Here is a 17668-nt window from a genome sequence, read left to right as displayed (position 1 = left end):
CCTGGTTTGGGGATCAAGGTAATATTGGCCTCATAGAATGAGTTTGGTAGCTTTCCTTCTGTTTCTATTTTTTGAAATAGCTTTAGGAGAATAGGTATTATTTCTTCTTTGAATGTTTGGTAGAATTCCCCAGGAAAACCATCCGGCCTGGAGTTTTGTTTTTTTGAAAGGTTGTTTATCACTGACTCAATCTCTTCATAATTAATTGGCCTGTTTAAAAATCAATTTCTTCCTGTTTCAGTCTTGGTAGTTTATAGGTTTCCAGGAAGGCCTCCATCTCTTCCAGATTGCTTAATTTATTGGCATAAAGCTGTTGATAAAAGTTTCTAATAATCCTTCCAATTTCATTGGTGTTGGTTGTGACCTCTCCTTTCTCATTCATAATTTTATTAATTTGGGTCCTTTCTCTATTCTTTTGGATAAGTCTTGCCAGTGGTCTGTCAATTTTATTAATTCTCTCAAAGAACCAGCTTCTAGTTCTGTTGATCTGCTCTACTGTACTCCTGGTTTCTAATTCATTGATTTCTGCTCTAATCTTGGTCAACTGCTTCCTTGTGCGTGGATTAGGCCTGTCCCTCTGTTGCTGTTCCAGCTTCTTGAGGTGAAAATATAAAAACTGCATTTTAGATTTTTCTATTCTTTTGAGTGAGGCTTGGATGGCTATGTATTTTCCCCTTAGGACTGCCTTTGCAGTATCCCATAGGTTTTGGACCACTGTGTTTTCATTCTCGTTGGTCTCCATAAATTGTTTAAATTGATTTTTGATTTCCTGGTTTATCGAATCATTCCTGAGCAGGATGGTTCTTAGTCTCCAAGTGTTTGAGTTTCTCCAAATTTTTCCTTGTGGTTGAGTTCCAATTTCAAAGCGTTGTGGTCTGAGAACATGCAGGGAATAATTTCAGTCTTTTGGTATCGGTTGAAACCTGTTTTGTGACCCAGAACATGGTCTATTCTTGAGAATGTTCCATGGGCATTAGAATAGAATGAGTATTCTTTGGTTCTGGGTGTAGTGTTCTATATATATTTATGAGGTCCAACTCGTCGAGTATGGCATTCAAACCCCTTGTTTCTTTGTCGATTTTCTGCATGGGTGTTCTATTTCTGATAGTGGAGTGTTGAGGTCCCCTACTATTAGCGTATTTTTATCTATATGTCTCTTTATTGTGGTTAAGAGTTGGCTTGTGTAACTTGCTGCTCCTCTGTTGGGGGCATATATATTTATAATTGTCATATGCACTTGTTGGATACCTCCTTTAAGAATAATATAGTGCCCTTCTGTATCTCTAACTATAGTCTTTAGTTTAAAATCCAATCTGTCTGATATGAGTATTGCTACCCCAGCTTTCTTTTGAGGTCCATTGGCGTGAAAGATGGTATTCCATCCCTTTACTTTCAGTCTGAATGTATCTTTAGGTTCAAAATGAGTCTCTTGTAGACAGCAAATGGATGGGTCATGTCTTTTTATCCAATCTGCAACCCTGTGGTGTTTTATGGGAGCATTTAGGCCATTTACATTGAGACTGATTATTGAGAGAGATGATTTTAATGATGCCATGTTGCCAGTAAAGTCTTTGTTTCTACAGATTGTGACTTTCTGTTCTCTACCACTCTTGGGGCCTTTTTACTTTTATAGAACCCCCCTTAATATCTCCTGTAGGGCTGGTTTCGTGGTTACGAAATTGGTCAATGACTGGCGATTCTGGAAGGTCTTTATTTCTCCATCAATTCTGAATGACAGCCTTGCTGGATAAAGGATCCTTGGCTGCATGTTTTTCTCTCCAAGAGCTTTAAAAATGCCCCCGCCAACCCATTCTCTCATTCCAGGTCTGTGTAGACAGGTCTGACATAATTCTGATACCTTTGCCTTGGTACGTGAGAAATTTCTTTTCCCTGGCCGCTTTCAATACTGTATCCTTTGATCTAATATTTGCGAATTGCACTATGACGTGACGTGGCGTAGGTTTGTCCTGGTTGAGCTTGGGAGGGGTCCTCTCTGCCTCCTGGACATGAATGTTTGTTTCCTTTGCTAGATTAGGGAAGTTTTCAGCTACAATTTGTTCAAATATCTCTTCTAGACCTCTGTTTTTCTCCACCCCCTTGGGGATGCCGATGATTCTGACATTGGAACGTTTCATTGAGTCAGTAATCTCCTGTAACCTACATTCTTGAGCATGGATTTTTTTGAGTCCAGATTCTATTTTAGCTTTCTCTTCTACTAACCCATACTCCAGTTCGCTGATATGTTCTTCTGCCTCATTCACCCTGGCCGTCAGAGCCTCTAGTTTTGACTGCATTTGGGTCATAGAATTTTTAATTTCTGCCAGATTCGCTCTCATTTCTGACCTTAGAGATTCTATATTCTCATTAACATTTTCGTTAATACTTTTTTCAAGTCTACACATCATCTTGACCATTGTTACTCTGAATTCCATTTCTGATAATTTGGTTATATCCATATCCATTAGTTCTGTGGCAGAGGCCACAGACTCATTGTCTTTTCTTTGCTGGGGGGGATTTCTCCTTCTCGTCATTCTGATGAGGAGAGGTTGCGGGGTTGTCCAGAGCCCAAATTATTGACCGGGACCCAGGCCGTGCACAACTTGTTTTATAGGGAACTTAGGGATGTGGGCTTCTTGATTTTTCAGCCTGCCTTCTGGGGGAGGGGCCTGCCGCTCTGATACTCAGGCAACCCTGTTCAGGTAGAGTCTCTGTGTCCCCTGCGAGGGGGGATGGGGATGGGCACACTGTGAGCCGGTATTTCCGGGCTTTTGTTCTCTGGCAGCTTTCCCTGGCAGTTTGCTGTGCCTCTTCTGAGAGTCAGAGCAGCAGTGGCCGAATCTCAGCCTCTGTCTCAGAACAGAGGGATCGCGGACCGTTCTCCACTGATGTTCTGGCCACTTTAACTCTGTTTCTGTTGGTGCTGCTAAACCCAGCAGCATCCCAGGATGTGTGCCCCACACCCGGCGTCCCAGCCCTCACTTCCAGGGCCGTCGCGTCTCTGTCCTTTGTGTTTCTAACACCGCCAGCCGCTCCCACGCACTTCGGAGCTCCCGGTCTCAGTCTGGTTCCAGTGAGCACACCAGAGCTCTGTTTCAGTCTGGTTGCACGCATTCCCTGGCTCACAGTCTCAGTCTGCTCTCTCGCAGGTGCCGGTCCGCGAGTCCGCCTGCTCCCCTGTGCAGGTGGCTACCTCCTCCCGGCGCCCGAATGCGGCGGTTCCCTCCCCCTTCCGTTTATCTTCCGATATCTATGCGTGGTTTCACGGCTCCCCGCTTCGTACCTCAATACTCAGCGCTGGAGATGTTCATTTGTAGAGATCCAGATGTATCTTCCTGCGTCTCAGGCTGATTCCGTGGATGTTCAGGCTGGTCTGGTACCTATCCAACTCGACTCAGGGGACCGGCTGAAAAGGGGGTCCCCTACTCCTCCACCATCTTAACTCACAGTTCATTTATTATTCTTTACCAAGTACTCCTAGTCACAGAATGTCTTAAAATAATCAAATTGGAAATGACCTTAATACATTAACTATTTTATTTGACTTAAATGGTTATTCATGCTTTCATGGTACTACTGTCTTCTTCCAATGGACTGTAAATCCTCAAAGATGGAGTCTCTACTTTCTAACCTCTCCTTAGCAGCAGTATCTACTAATGTGCTTTGCATGTAGTAAGGTGCCTACTAAATCTTGACCGTAAACATAAAGGGGGAAAATAAAGCTGGTTCATTTAACAAGGGAAATTCTATATGGCAAAAAAAGAGCAGCGGGGTGAATGGTGGTACCACATACTGAAATGTGGAAAGAAGGAAAGAAACAGGGTGAAGGGATGGGAAATCAAGAGCTTAGTTTGGGATATGTTAAACTTAAGACTTCTATCTATCCATCCAATGGGAGGAGATGACTGGGCAGCTTGTTATATCAGTCCGGAGCTGAGGGACAGGTCAGGGCTAGAGATATAAATTTGGGAGTCATCAGCATATAGATGATTTTCAAAACCTTGACTGCTGACTGAGATCACCAGGGGAGTGGGAGTGGAGACAAAGACAATATTGTCTCGGGGAACTCAGACATTGCAAAGAGGTTCCCTATTGTGTCCTAGAAACCAAGTGAAGAAAATATTTCAAGAAGGATGGAATACCCAGTTACATCAAAATGCATTGGGGGAATGCATTAAAAAAAGAAAAAGATTTGAGAACTATCAGATTTGGCAATACTGGTTGATGACTTTTGAAGAGCACCTTTGCAGTGGGGTGGAAAGTATGAAAGCCTAATTTCAGTGGGTTCAGGAGAGAAAGATGAGTAAAAAGAGTAGGGAGGGTGAGTATGAAAAACTCTTCTGAGGAACACTGCACTAAGAAGAGCAGAGTGATGGGGAGGCAGTATGAGAAGTGAAATTGAGAGAAGTTTTTTTTTGCTTTGTTTCTAAGATAGAAGATGTGTTTGGGTGAAGACAGAAATGACCCAATACATTAAAAAAAAAAAAAAGATTTACGTAAGAAGAGAGGAAATAAATGCAGGAGCAAAGCTCCTGAGAAGGTGAGAAGGAAAGGAATCCAGAACACAAGTGCAGAGGCTGGCCACAGAAGAAAGCAGGAACAATTCACCCATTATGATAGAAGGGGAGACAAAGGGTATATGATATGGACGGATGGACCGAAGACCACTGGTGGAATGAATTCTTACCATGAATTCTGCTACCATCCTACTCCAAACCTTTACCATCAGCTCTTTTTCAGCTGGCCACCTTGCATCTACTCACATTCTCCTAGTCTATCCTACATATAGTAGTCAGAGTATTTTAAAATATAAATGATGTCCCCTTCATTTAACTCCCCTTCTCAAAATGGTCCAATGCTTTCCCATCTCACTTAGAAGAGAATCAAAAGTCCTATACAACCTTAGGCCATCTGGTTCTTGCTTACTTTTTTTTTTTTTTTTTTTTTTTTAACTTCATCTACCACTCTCCTCCCAACCTGGCCTAGCCTCTTTGCTTTTCCATAAGCATACCAAAGCATCCTCTCATCTCAGGGACTTTGAACTTATTCTCTCCACATTCTTCTTCCAGAGTTTCTCAGGGATCCTTTTCTTACTGATTCAAATTTTTGCTCAAATGTCACTTTCTCAGAGAGGCCCTCCCCATTTCCCTGTCTCCCCTTCTCCTGCTGTCTTTCTTTAGAAAACATCACTACATGCCATTATAACATATATTTATTCATTTCCTTTTTGTCCCTCACTATAAGGTAAACTCCACAAGGCAAAGACTCCATTTGTCTTTCAGTGTTTAGAAGACAGCACAAAATAGATCTCATCTCTTTGTTGAATAAATGAATGAATGACTCAGAAAAATACAGAGGGTCACTTTTTTCTGGATTAGGAAGATTTCAAAGGTTAAAACTAACTTTTCTGAGTTTCTGATTTTATGAAGGAAAACCATTATGAAAGAATGCAACTCATTAATTCTATTTTTAAAAACCACATATAAGAAAATTAACTATGAGGTGTAATTTGCATTAGGCAGTTACCTGATCTTTGAGAAATTTTCTGATGTTTCGATGGGCTCGGGAACATTCTGTTAATAAGCTGAGAACTGGAGTTAGACCTTCTCTATAGCTGCTTCCCTATAAAGAAAACCAGACATACTGTATTAGTTTTTAACGGTATTACTTTCCTCTATATAACTGAGTATGTTAGTATTCCTTTTTTGAGGGAGAAACATTTTATGTTACCAAAGCTTTACAAACTATTTAAGAAATTATTTTTCTAACAATGTTTCCATTCCATCAGTTGTCTTCATGTTTATTAATGTCCATTTTTATCCTCCCTGGATTTTCCTACATTTTGTAGGGGGCCTCACTGGCTGAGCCAATGGGCTTAAATGAGGCAAAGGTTTTGATGACCCACCCACAACACCTTGCTGCCTTTTAATATAGTTAACCTGACAAAACAAGTGACAGACAAGAGAAAAAAAGCAGCTCACGACAAATGAAAAGTTGATGATTTTTTTTTTTAAGATAGCTTTTAGGTATTATGGAAAATACCATGAAGTTTTTTGGGGGGGGGGAGGATTTTTACTTCTAGGTCTTACAAAATACCTACATGGAAAAGTAATTAATTTTTCCTTCGTTTTCAGGCACTAGTCACAATTTTGGTCTTGCATCAACAAAATTTTTGGCTTTAAACAAATAAATTCACTTGGTTTTTGAAACTAATCATATACTGTAATAAAATGATTTCCAGGGTACAATTATGTAAAATGTCAGCTATTAAAAAAAAGCTTAAATTTAAAAGACATCCTGTGATGTCTGCATATATGGCACATTTACATTCTTTAGAAACATCTTCCCAAGGCCTCCGTTTTATCAGCCTTACCTTGTCTATTCTCTTCTCCATAAAATTGAGTAAAACATGAATGGCTTCCATATTCATACCATTGTATACCATGGTATTGTTTTTCAAAACAGTTTCTTTCTCAGCTGTTTTATCACTGGGCAGTTCATCTAGTGTCGTTGCCTCTTGGGCTGTTTCTTCATGGGTTAATGGACAAATGAGAACATCCAAACAAGAGACCGGAACATTGCTTAAAAGGTTGACTGCATTGCTGAAAAGCAATTTAAAAATGCAATATTTTAATTTCATTGAATAGTCCTTTAAAATGTAAACATAATAAGTAGTTCAAAAATGACTTCTAGGAGTCAATTAAAATTTTTCTTTTTCAAAACAAGCCTTTAATATTACTTGGCATTTACTGACTAAGAGACAGAAAATAAAGAGAACTGTTTTAAATACACATATGACAAATTAGAAAGAACAGATGTTAAATGGACACACACAATCACATGATGTCATGTCACTTTCTGAAATGCTAAAATAGGAGTTAGTGAGCTTTTACACCAGCTCTTTAATTTTATTATGACACAATGCTAGCTTTCTATTTTTTCCTTGGGGTCTTAAGTCCTTTTGTGGGGCCACGGTGTTTTATTATTCCTTAGATTACAACATAAAGCATCTGAGAAGCTGTATATAAGCAGCTTATCACAGAGGCAACAACATTAAAAACCAAATATTATAGTATTAAGTTTTGTTCTTTCTAGAGGTAAAAAAATACAATTTTCAGATCATCCCATTTTTTAAAAGACATTAGCAGAAAATGGGTTATGGTGCTTTTTCTCCTTTTCTCATCACCAGGTCTCTTTAAAAAAGGCCAACATAGCCATTTCAAATCTTTATCCCCTAGGCCTTTCTGCTACGTTATTAATGAACACACGCACCTGGGATGCACACCAGTAGGGGGAACCCAAACCTTGTGTTTTTGGTATTCTCTAAAAATGTTGTTCTGTTGCTCAGCGTGTAAGAGATTAAAGTGACACTAATAATTTAAAAATTAGACATGTTCTCCATTAACAGATTTTCCTTCAGGCATTATTTCACATTCTTTCATCTAAAAGGAGGTGGTGTTCTCTGCTAACTGGATCTTCTAAGCCTGTGCCTCAGAACTTCCTGATAAACAACAATGGAAAGACAGGCATTACATTTCCTAGTGACAGAGAAGCAGATCTAAAAATAACCACATCCTGACTAAAAATAAACTCTCGCAAATGCAATCGAAAGGTCTAACCACTTGGAAACCAAACTCGGGGCTTAATCTATCTGATGCTGTCTTAATTTAGACCATAGTAGTTCCTTTTAATTTAGATTATAGTGACACCCTCAAAAATAAAACAAACAACAACAAAACAGAAATAAAATATACATTTATTTTCTTTCTTTCAATCTGAAGTGTAGCTCTCATTTCTCCAAGAATGAGTATTTCCTTCCTTTCTTTTTATATCATGGAAAAAATATCCATAAGAAATCAAAGTTTAAAAATTAGACAATGCAGAACAGTGAGTAGTAATGTAAAGGGTATCAAAAAAATCTGAGCCATGGACAAAAATAACAAGTCCTGTGAATAAATGATTCCTGGTAAAATATAAGTTATTTGGTGATCCCCATGAAAAATCTTTTGCTGCTGCTGTGATTACTACCTGCTACTGTTAACGGCACTAATTTTGTTTATTTGTAAAAAATCACAGTTCATTGAAATACAATGCTTTTCCCACAAGCTTTCTTAAAAAATTTTTTGCAAACATCTGTAGTTCCTTATCTAGACTTTAAAATGTTTCGCTTCTGACTTAAGCATTTGGAAACTGTTATTAAATATCACAGATTCACTGGGGATGGAAACAAACAAAAGAACTCTACCATAGAATTACTTTCTAAAACTGTATAAACCACTTTGAAATGTTAGGATTTTTTTTCAACACAGGGCAATAGGCACTGGAGTTCATTGATAGTATGATTCTCTAAATCTACCATAGAGACCACACTGAAAAGATTAAGACAATGCATTTCATTACAAAGGAATGTTTCCCTTTAAATTCATTTAAAATAAGCAGTTTCCAGGAATCCGGTAAATTTAACACCAAATGTAGAGTTTGATTCAACAAATATTTGGAGGTTTTAGGCTTTTCAAGGAAAGTTCCCATTTTCTCGTTTCTTATTAAACAACTGGGTTTCCAAACAACTACAAAATTAATTTTCTGGCTCACTGTGTTTGAGCTATTCTTTTTAAGTAAGGAAGGCCCGCTTTTTGAGCTCTGTCACTTCTCTGACAGTTTTATTTGTGGTAGAAGAGTGTATGAAATTCTCCAGCTACCAGGAAGTCAGTGACTATGCACAGATCTGCACAATGGTGTTTGCATTCCTACTCCAGGGGGTAGAAATACTGTGTATATTACTCTCCCCTTTTCAGCTTCCTACAGATCATTAATCACTGGGACATGACATCCTCCCACTCATGCTCCCAGCCCCCTCCTGATATGCAGATTTAAAAGCAATGCCTATTTAGAACTCCTTAATGCCCTGATTAAAGCCTTGTTAGTTGTGGGAGAGGGGAGGCAATCTAAAATCTAGTCCTGTATCAATCATTGGACTAAAAATAATTTGTTTTTCTTTAAAGATTTATTTATTTTTATTTTTTATTGTTATGTTAGTCACTATACAGTACTTCATTAGTTGTTGATGTAGTAGTGTTCCATGCTTCATTGTTTGCATATAACACCCAGTGCTCATTGCAATACGTGCCCTCCTTAATACCCATCACCAGGCTAGCCCATTCCCCCAACCCCCTCCTCTCTGAAATCCTCAGTTTGTTTCCTAGAGTGGACTAAACATAATTTAATACCAAATGACAATGAGGAGCATGATAATGATGCATTAGACTACAGCCATTAACAAATCTTCCTGGCGAAAATATCTTCTTTATATTTGGGGTTCACATATCTTTTCTTATGGCTAGAGAATTTACTGAAGTGAAGCTTAAGATCTCCAAAAGACTTTCTCCAAAGGATGTAAATTCCTAACTTTAGAAACTTGTGTTAGGCATTGTTTTATGAAGAAAAGAGACAAATCCTTGCCTTTATGGAGCTTGTTTTCCAGCATGGAGAAGGCAGTCAACGAAAAGTAAACAAAACAAGTAAGATGACTGAACAGCATGATACAAGGTGATAAGTGGCCCGGCGGGAAACCCAAGAAGGTAAGGGAACAGGTGGGTTATAACTCCGAATACAATGATTAGTTAGGGTAGTCCTCACTAAAATGGTGTCATTTAAGCAAAGACCGAAATGAAGTGAGGGAGTGAGCCATGTGACTATGTGGGGAAAGAACATTTCAGAAAGAAAAGCAAGAGCAAAGGCCCCAAGGTAGAAGCAGTGGCATAACTAAAGAACTGTAAAGAAGCTGGTGTTGCTGAACCACCACATACAGGAAAAGAAGTAGGACAGGAGATGAGATAGGTATAGGGGGCCAGACTGGTCTTGCAGGCTGTTATAATTTAATTTTATTCTCAGTGAAGTGGGAGCCACGGTAGGGTCTTGCATGGTGGTATACTCTACTTACAGATGGTAGGACATCAAAGGTGAGAAGAATCAGGATGTCACTATAATAATTCAGGTGATTGAACATGATGATAACAGTGAAGTGGTTACATCTGGATACATTTTGAAAGACTTTTCTTGACAGGCTAGTTGTGAAGTGTGAGAATCCAAGTTCTAGCCTCAGCAAGTGGAAAGCAGCAGTTGCCATAAACTAAAAATGGGAAAAACTGCAGGAGAAGCAGCTTTTTAGGGGAAGATTAAGAGTTTAATTTTGGATATGTTAAGTTTGGGATAGCTATTAGACTTCTGAGGGGAGATGTTAATAGGAAGTTAGCTGCAAGAGTCACGGAGTTCAGGGAGGGAGATATGGATTAGAGATATAAACTGAGGAGTCATTAGCATGTGAATGGTGTCTGAAGATAAAAGGTTGGAATTGATTCAGTGGGGGAATGAGTGTGGACTGAAAGACTATGAGGGCTGAACCTGGGGTACTCTATTGTCTAGAGGCTGAGGAATTGAGGAAGAAATTACAACTAGTGAGGAAGGAGGAAAACCAAGATAGTATGGTATCCTGGAAGAAGTATATAGACAAAAATGGAGTGATCACCTTGTCAGATGATGTGGACAGATCAAGTAAGATGGCAAGTGAGACATGCCCACTAGGTTTAGCAACACGGAAGTTACTAGTGACCTCAAATAACAGCCATTCTGGTGGAGCAGTGGATCTAAAGCCCAAGTAGATCAAATTCAAGAGAGAACAGTAGAAGAACCAGAGAGTCAAGAGAAGACTGGAGCAGCTGCAGGTGAGAAGTGTCAAGAAAACTTTGGATAAAATACGGATGGAAAGGGGCACCTGGGTGGCTCAGCCGTTAAGCGTCTACATTGGGCTCCCTGCTCGGTGGGAAGCCTGCTTCTCCCTCTCACACTCCCCTTGCTTGTGTTCCCTCTCTCACTGTCTCTCTCTGTCAAATAAATAAATAAAATCTTAAAAAATATGTATGGATGGAAAGACACCTGAATGCTGCTCTCAGCAAAGCATAGCTTTTTAACCCACAGCGACTTGGTCATTGTTCTCTAAATGTGCCATAGACACATAACTGTTTTCTGTATTTGGCCATGTGTTCTCTGGCCTAGAATGTTCTCATTCTTTATGACTAGCTTAAACCTCACTTATTCTCAACAAATATTTACCATGCCTTGTGCTAGGTGTGCTAAGTATACAGTGTAAAGCAAAGGACAAGGCCTCTAAAGGAGGGGCCTTAGCAGGCAATGGGACCAGGAAAGTACATGTATGTCTGTGTGGAGTGGGGTAGGAGTATTATAAAGGGGATTGCCATGATGAGATGTAGGTTATAGCCAGATGGGTTACTGATGACCTTAAACCAGAGTTATTCCGGCAAAAAAGAAGGTGCAGAAGCCAGGAAAACATAGATTTCCCTGATGAGGCTGCAGATTATTAATAAATGCAAAATGACAATACAAGTTTGCTCTTAATCATAAAGACAGAGGGGAGCCATAGAGGATTCTAAACAGAGATCTGCTTTTTGAGAAACAACTCTGCATACAGTGGAGAGGATGGACCAAACTGCTGGGTTAGGTAAAACTGTCCCACAAGACTGAGCAGCCTGAGTTTAGAAGTGGAGAAGGAAGGTGGTCTGACAGATCTGGGGTTGGGTGCTTCAAGACTGGCAGGACATGACAATGAGGGCATAGAGACAGGCTGAAATGATGAACCAATGCTTTAGAAGAGAGAGGGAAGAAAGTAAACCCATAGAGGGCTCATAGGCAGGAGAAACAGGAATCACCAGGAGACTAGAGGTCTGGATGAGGATGGAGAACAGATATAGTATGAGTAAGGAAGACTTTCCTCATCATGTTAGACCATAGTGAGCTAGTCCTTTAAATTCTATTAGCAATTATTATTTGGACAATTAATTCACTGGGAAACTACTCAAAAACTATCTTGTGATAGCTCTTCTATTATGGTCTTGAATTATTTTTTATCTTTTCATAATATTTATGTCTTGTCTCCTCATTTAGACTTTATGTTCCTCCAGAGTATGCACCGTGAAGCCCTTCAAGCACCTAGCATGGTGCTCAGTGATAGTTCAAAAAATCTCTCTTCACCCAGATAACTGTTATTCACAGTAAGAATCAGGAGCTTTAATGACAACAAAAAAATAAAATAAGACCTCCTTTCTCCAATCTCTCCAGACAAAGTAAACTCTCTTGTTTTCTGTATACCTACATAAGCTTGTCTGTGTCTTACACAACACTCATCAAAATCACTGCACTTATTTACTTACATGTCTGTTTTACCCCCTAGCTGGTGAGCCCTGGAGAGCACATTATACTGTATCCATCTTTGTTGTCCTTGAGCTCCACATAGTGCCTAACATGTAGTAAGTGCTCAGTTAATAAGCAGAAGCCAAAATGAAATCATCCGATTTTCAAACTTCTACAAATTTTTTTTATTGAAGTATAGCTGACATACAATGTTATATTAATTTCAGGCGTACAACATAGTGATTTGACAATTCTATACATTACTCAATCTCAATGTTCACCATGTTAAGTGTAGTTACCACCTGTCACTAAACAACATTATTACAATATTATTGACTTTATTCCCTATGTTGTACTTTTCATCCCTGTGACTTATTTATTTTATAACTGGAGGTTTGTACCTCTTAATCCCCTTCATCTGTTCTACCCATTCCCCTATCTCCTCCCCCCTCAATTTTCAAACATTAATTAAAAGTTGGCCATGTTTAAGACATTATGCCTAGCTAATGCTGTGGTGGTAATCATTTTGCAATATGTAAGTCTATCAAATCAACGCCATTACACACCTTAAGCAATGTTATACATCCACTGTATCTCAATAAAGCTGGAAAAAAAGACATTGCTTAGGATTATAATGAGGTATCATTAGGTACTAAATTGTCTCCTTCAGTATACAAGATAAAATAAATTAGTTTAAGCAAAGAAACAACAAAAAAAGGCAGGAAGGTAAGTACTTTTAAAGACACGGGCTCTTTGAGTGCAGAAAAAAAAAAAGAGAAAGTGTTTTGTGGATGCCAATGTACTAACTGAAAGAAATTAGACTGAGAGGCTAAAATAAATTAAATCAGATCTGGTCCTTCCCTCCCCTTTCCTCACCTCTCTAGCATTTAGGCCATTCCCATTTCCCCCCTTCTCTCTAAAATAAAATCACAACCACATCCACATGCAATGTTTTTGGCTGTTTATGAATAAGCTTACTGATTATGGACAAGAGGGCTGAAAATACTTTCAGGAAGATAGCAGAGATGAACAGAATTAGGATGTCCTTTAATGTATCAAAAAAGATGGCTCAAACCAACAATTTACTTGTTTAAGTATAGACAAAAGGAAATGAAATAAGTAGATTTTAAAAACTATCTAAGATGCTGATTAGTGGAAATAAAGGTTAAGGTCAGCTGTCTATGTGAGCTAACCCATTTTATCTCTACGTCCATGTCCTCTTGATTGCTCTGGGGGTGGGGAAAAAAGGACGCTGTCTGTTACAGAGACCGCACATCAGAAAAAGCTGTTGCCAAGCCATGTTTCTACTCATGGGAGCCTAGCAGACTACTGCCATGCCTGTATCATAGAACCTATCTGACTTGAGAAAAACTTAGATGAATGGAAAACAGATTTCTCTACATGATCACAGGATATACATAGAAATAAGTTCCTAGCAAAATATCAAAATGAAAAAGAACTTTTAAAAAGAGATCTGGAACTCAGTATTGGATCTAAAAGCCAGTGTGCTTATTGTAATAATAGTAACAGAAGTGGCGGTGGCAGCAGCGTGATGGCAGAGGTGACAGCAGCTCACGTACTTGTTGAGTGCTTCCTCAGTGCCAGGGACAGAGTGCTTTATTAATTTCTCATTTAATCATTACTACAGCTCTTTGAGATTGACGATAATGCATAATCATATACTATCCAGGTTTACCTATTTCATTACATTTTTCCTTAAAGTGTCAAAAAGAAAAAACAAACTTAGAAAATAACTTTCAAAAAAATGGGACAAAATGTTACTTTGAAAGACATTCTGATTTTTTTGTTTTAACTTTGCCTTAAACACACACATGATTTTCAGGGCCACTATAAATACGCAGAATTTAGTGGATATTACAATCCTAATAAGTTTCCTAATATGGCCCTTTGAGGTTAAGGCAGTTTTCTCTGTATTTAAATGGCTTAGCCTAGAGTCACTACTCTCAAATGATACTAATCACTTTAATTCTGATTAAAGGGACATGCGGGGCCATTCCAGATAAACTGTCAAGTCAGCAGCAACCTCAATCTCCTCAGAAAGCCTTTGAGATATACTCCTATATTCTGTTTGTGGCTCTAGGGATATCCCTTCTTTTTACAGTGTAGCTGATAGATATTTTATCAGAGCAACTTTTTGAAAAAATTTATTTAAGAATATTTAAAGCAAATATTATCAGAAGGAAAATAAAGCAATCTGATTACTTTTTTAAAAATCTGGTTTTTAAAACCTCTCTTCTTGCTCTCTTTTGATAAATACTGGGTGCTGTATTAAAATATTAAATTTATCAGAGAAATCCTTAGCAATGTTTTTTGTAACTAGTGTAACAATTCCCAAACACTTTCTCCTCACGTTCTTGTATGAATGTCATTTAACATATGATATCTGATTTCCAAAAAAAAAGCCACCAATTTACTCCTGGGCTTATTATAAATCCATTTTTTAGAAGTTTTAGTATCTGTATTTCTAGTGTTTCTTAATTATGAAAAAAATTATAGAGAGTCAAAATGTTTAATTAACTCTTTTCAGAGGCTATGATTTATTGCACCTAATCTGATTATTTTTTAAAGGCACGGTCTCAAGAAAATTAAAGGAACTTTTGATCTGTAGCTGAAGAAAAAAAAATCACACTTTTTAATTGTAAAGAAAATAATCTTTTGAATGTTTGCAGGGCAGAGTACATAAAGATAACCTACCAACAAACTGTACAATATCAAATAATAAATTGCTGATCATAACTAAAATAATAAGGATTTGATTGAAAAATAACAGTTAAGGTTATGTTTAATTTTTACACTCTGGTTGTGTTTCTATAGTTTTATCTAAGCCATATTTTGAAAAACAGAATATTGTAAAGGCTCAAAAGGTGCTTTCTACTATTAAGAAGAATCCAATTTTATTTGTAAAGCAGAGTTAATGCCAAAGTCAATTGTTTGCAGATTTGAATTTATTTGAATTGTTTAAAATGCCATTTGTATTTGGGGTGCCTGGGTGGCTCACTTGGTTAAGCATCTCCTGTCAGCTCAGGTCAGGAGCCCGGGACCCTGGGATTGAGCCCTGTGAGTCAGGCTCCCTGCTCAGTGGGGAGTCTGCCTCTCCCCCTCCCACTGCTCCTCCCCCTGCTCATGCTCTCTTCTCAAATAAATAAATAAAATCTGAAAAAAAATACTACTTGTATTTTAAAAGAGTAAAGCACCATAAGCAGTCTTATATTAAAGTCAGAAGTGTTGTTACTGAAAGTCTGATCTAGAATAGAAAGAGAACTAGAAAAATGGATGAACTCAGTTCTTACAGAATGACACATTTTAGCAGTAGTCCATCAAGTGCTCCAACAGGCAAGTCACAACACTTGAACTATTTTTAAAATATTAATACTTGAGATTGTGACCCAATTTTTATAACAAGTTTTAAAATATAATTAATACATATTGTTTATGGTCTACTTTTTGGTAAATACTCTTACAGTGAGAGTATTAGTTTGTAGTAATGAAAAGCAGGGTTCAAATCCAAGCCCTGTTACTTACTAGGGCTGTGTGATCTCAAAGAAATTGCTTCATTTTTCTATGCCCCAATTTCATCACTTATCAAAAGGGAAAAATAGCAGTACCTACCTCATAAGGTGAGTGTGCTGATTAAAATAACTTAATCTTTATAAAGCACTCAGCATCATGTCACACATAGTCCTCAGTAACTACTGAATTGGGTGCTATTATTATTGTTACTCTGGGTTTTATTGTTGAATGCAACAAATGCCAAATTCTCTTCTTTTGTTGCGACTCAATTTAACAAAATCAAAGGGGATAGAATGAAAATTTCCCATCAGGGCACAGTAATGATTTCTCACTAGTTACCTGAATTACCAATTTTTTTCACTTTCCTGTGCTTACAACAACTAAAATTAGATGCATAAAAACAAGAATTGATGATGTCCTTCATTGAGATATCAACACAGAGGTTACCTACCTGTGCAGCTCTTCTGTTTTGTCTTCAGTTGGACCTACGATTAGTAAACAATGGCGAAGGACAGCTGCCATGACACGGAACTGATGAGAATCACTCTACAGCAAATAAAAAGACAAGAGGAAAAATTGGGGATTGAATGCCTTAATGAAGGAGTTTGGTGTATTACTACGTCCTTGGGAGTCATCTTACGGCCCACCTGTCCCCCTAAACAGTCATTCTTACACCATACATAACAGAAGTCAGGATACTGTAGAAAAAGTTCTCAATACTAAGTGAACAGTTACTGTCTCATAGGAAGAGCTACAACCATCTCCAGAAATGGCAGAAACCAGGAGGTGCTGATCTAGCTGCTCCCTCAGGGCATGTCAGGCAAAGAGATTCAGGACCAACATCCATGCATTTCCCACTCTGTCCTACATCAACATTCAATTCACCTATTGATCTTTGCCATGTCCAGAAAGCCTAGATTCTTTTGATAACATACTCTTCCAGTCTACTAATTGTTATAAAAGTTCAAATAGATGTAATGCTATCAGATATTTTAAGAGTGGGTTGTACATCCTTAATGCCTCATTTCTTAATTTTCAAAAGCAATAAGTTAAAATCTATAATCTATCAACTTAATTTTAATGAGCCTTCTTAATCTCCTAGCTCCCCCAAATCTTGCTATTTCCCCCAGAATTACTGGCAAGTGATGAGAAACAAGATATCTGAGTTTAATCTCCTATTTTCCCGATGTTTACTCACTCATTGGTATTAAAGACACATAAAGAGTCAGAGGGAAAAAGGCAAACATTGGAAATAAGCTAAGTTATGAATAATCACTTAGTTTACCTCCTCTTTTTTAGTGAGCTCTTGGGCCACTATACATTCTTTAATCACCTGCATCAAGGTCATATCTCTCTTCTTCCAGATTTTTAGTAATTAAGAAGACAGATAAAATGAGTGATAACAGAGATCCTGCACATGCTATACTTCAGGAAGTCACCAATTACTTCAAAAACTTTTAAAAATTAAAAAACTTTATAAAAAAATTTAAAAACTTTAGTATATATTTATTTCAAGTCTGTGTAAAGTGAAATATACTCACATATTATACATATATATGGTCTTATGTTCGTATATATAAGATGTGAGAAGATGTGTCTTATAAAATCTAACAAATGAGCACAATTTCATTACTCATAATGCAGGGGACAGTATTTTAAGCATAAAACTATTACACGTTTATTTGGAAGAGACGAAGGCCTCAGTGGCATAATGGAAAAAGCACTGCACTGGAGTCTAGAGTCTAGGTTGTGACCCTAGACAAGTCATATAGCTTCTCTGAGCTGAAGTTTCCCCACTCACATCTCCACACATATGTGACTGTTAGGCTTATAAAAGAATTAAAGAGGATGATACACAAGGAAGTGCTTAGCACTTGCAATGGAACATGTGAAGGTGAGGGGGAATGATGAGGGAGAAAGGAAACAGAAGACAGAG

At 38.0% G+C, this 17668-nt stretch overlaps 1 protein-coding gene across 5 annotated transcripts in view; it reads right to left on the bottom strand.

Annotated features, from left to right (window-relative positions):
* Positions 1-17668, bottom strand: part of RIC8B (RIC8 guanine nucleotide exchange factor B) — a 102763-nt gene that overhangs the window by 39085 nt on the left and 46010 nt on the right. For all 5 annotated transcript variants that reach the window (XR_572131.2, XM_008705656.2, XM_040637419.1 and 2 more), the window contains exons 4-6: positions 16184-16278; positions 6371-6599; positions 5524-5619 (exon numbers count right to left, since the gene is read on the bottom strand). Coding sequence is in view for 4 of the 5 variants with exons in the window: in XM_008705656.2 (XP_008703878.1) it covers positions 5524-5619; positions 6371-6599; positions 16184-16278 (420 nt within the window). In the remaining variant the exon portion in view is untranslated. The remainder of the gene's footprint in view (positions 1-5523; positions 5620-6370; positions 6600-16183; positions 16279-17668) is intronic.

The sequence above is a fragment of the Ursus maritimus genome, unplaced genomic scaffold (genome assembly GCF_017311325.1).
Source record: "Ursus maritimus isolate PB19 unplaced genomic scaffold, ASM1731132v1 scaffold_21, whole genome shotgun sequence".
NCBI classification, from domain to species: Eukaryota; Metazoa; Chordata; class Mammalia; order Carnivora; family Ursidae; genus Ursus; species Ursus maritimus.
Note: the sequence above shows the minus strand (reverse complement) of the source record. Positions and strands in the feature narration are given on the sequence as shown.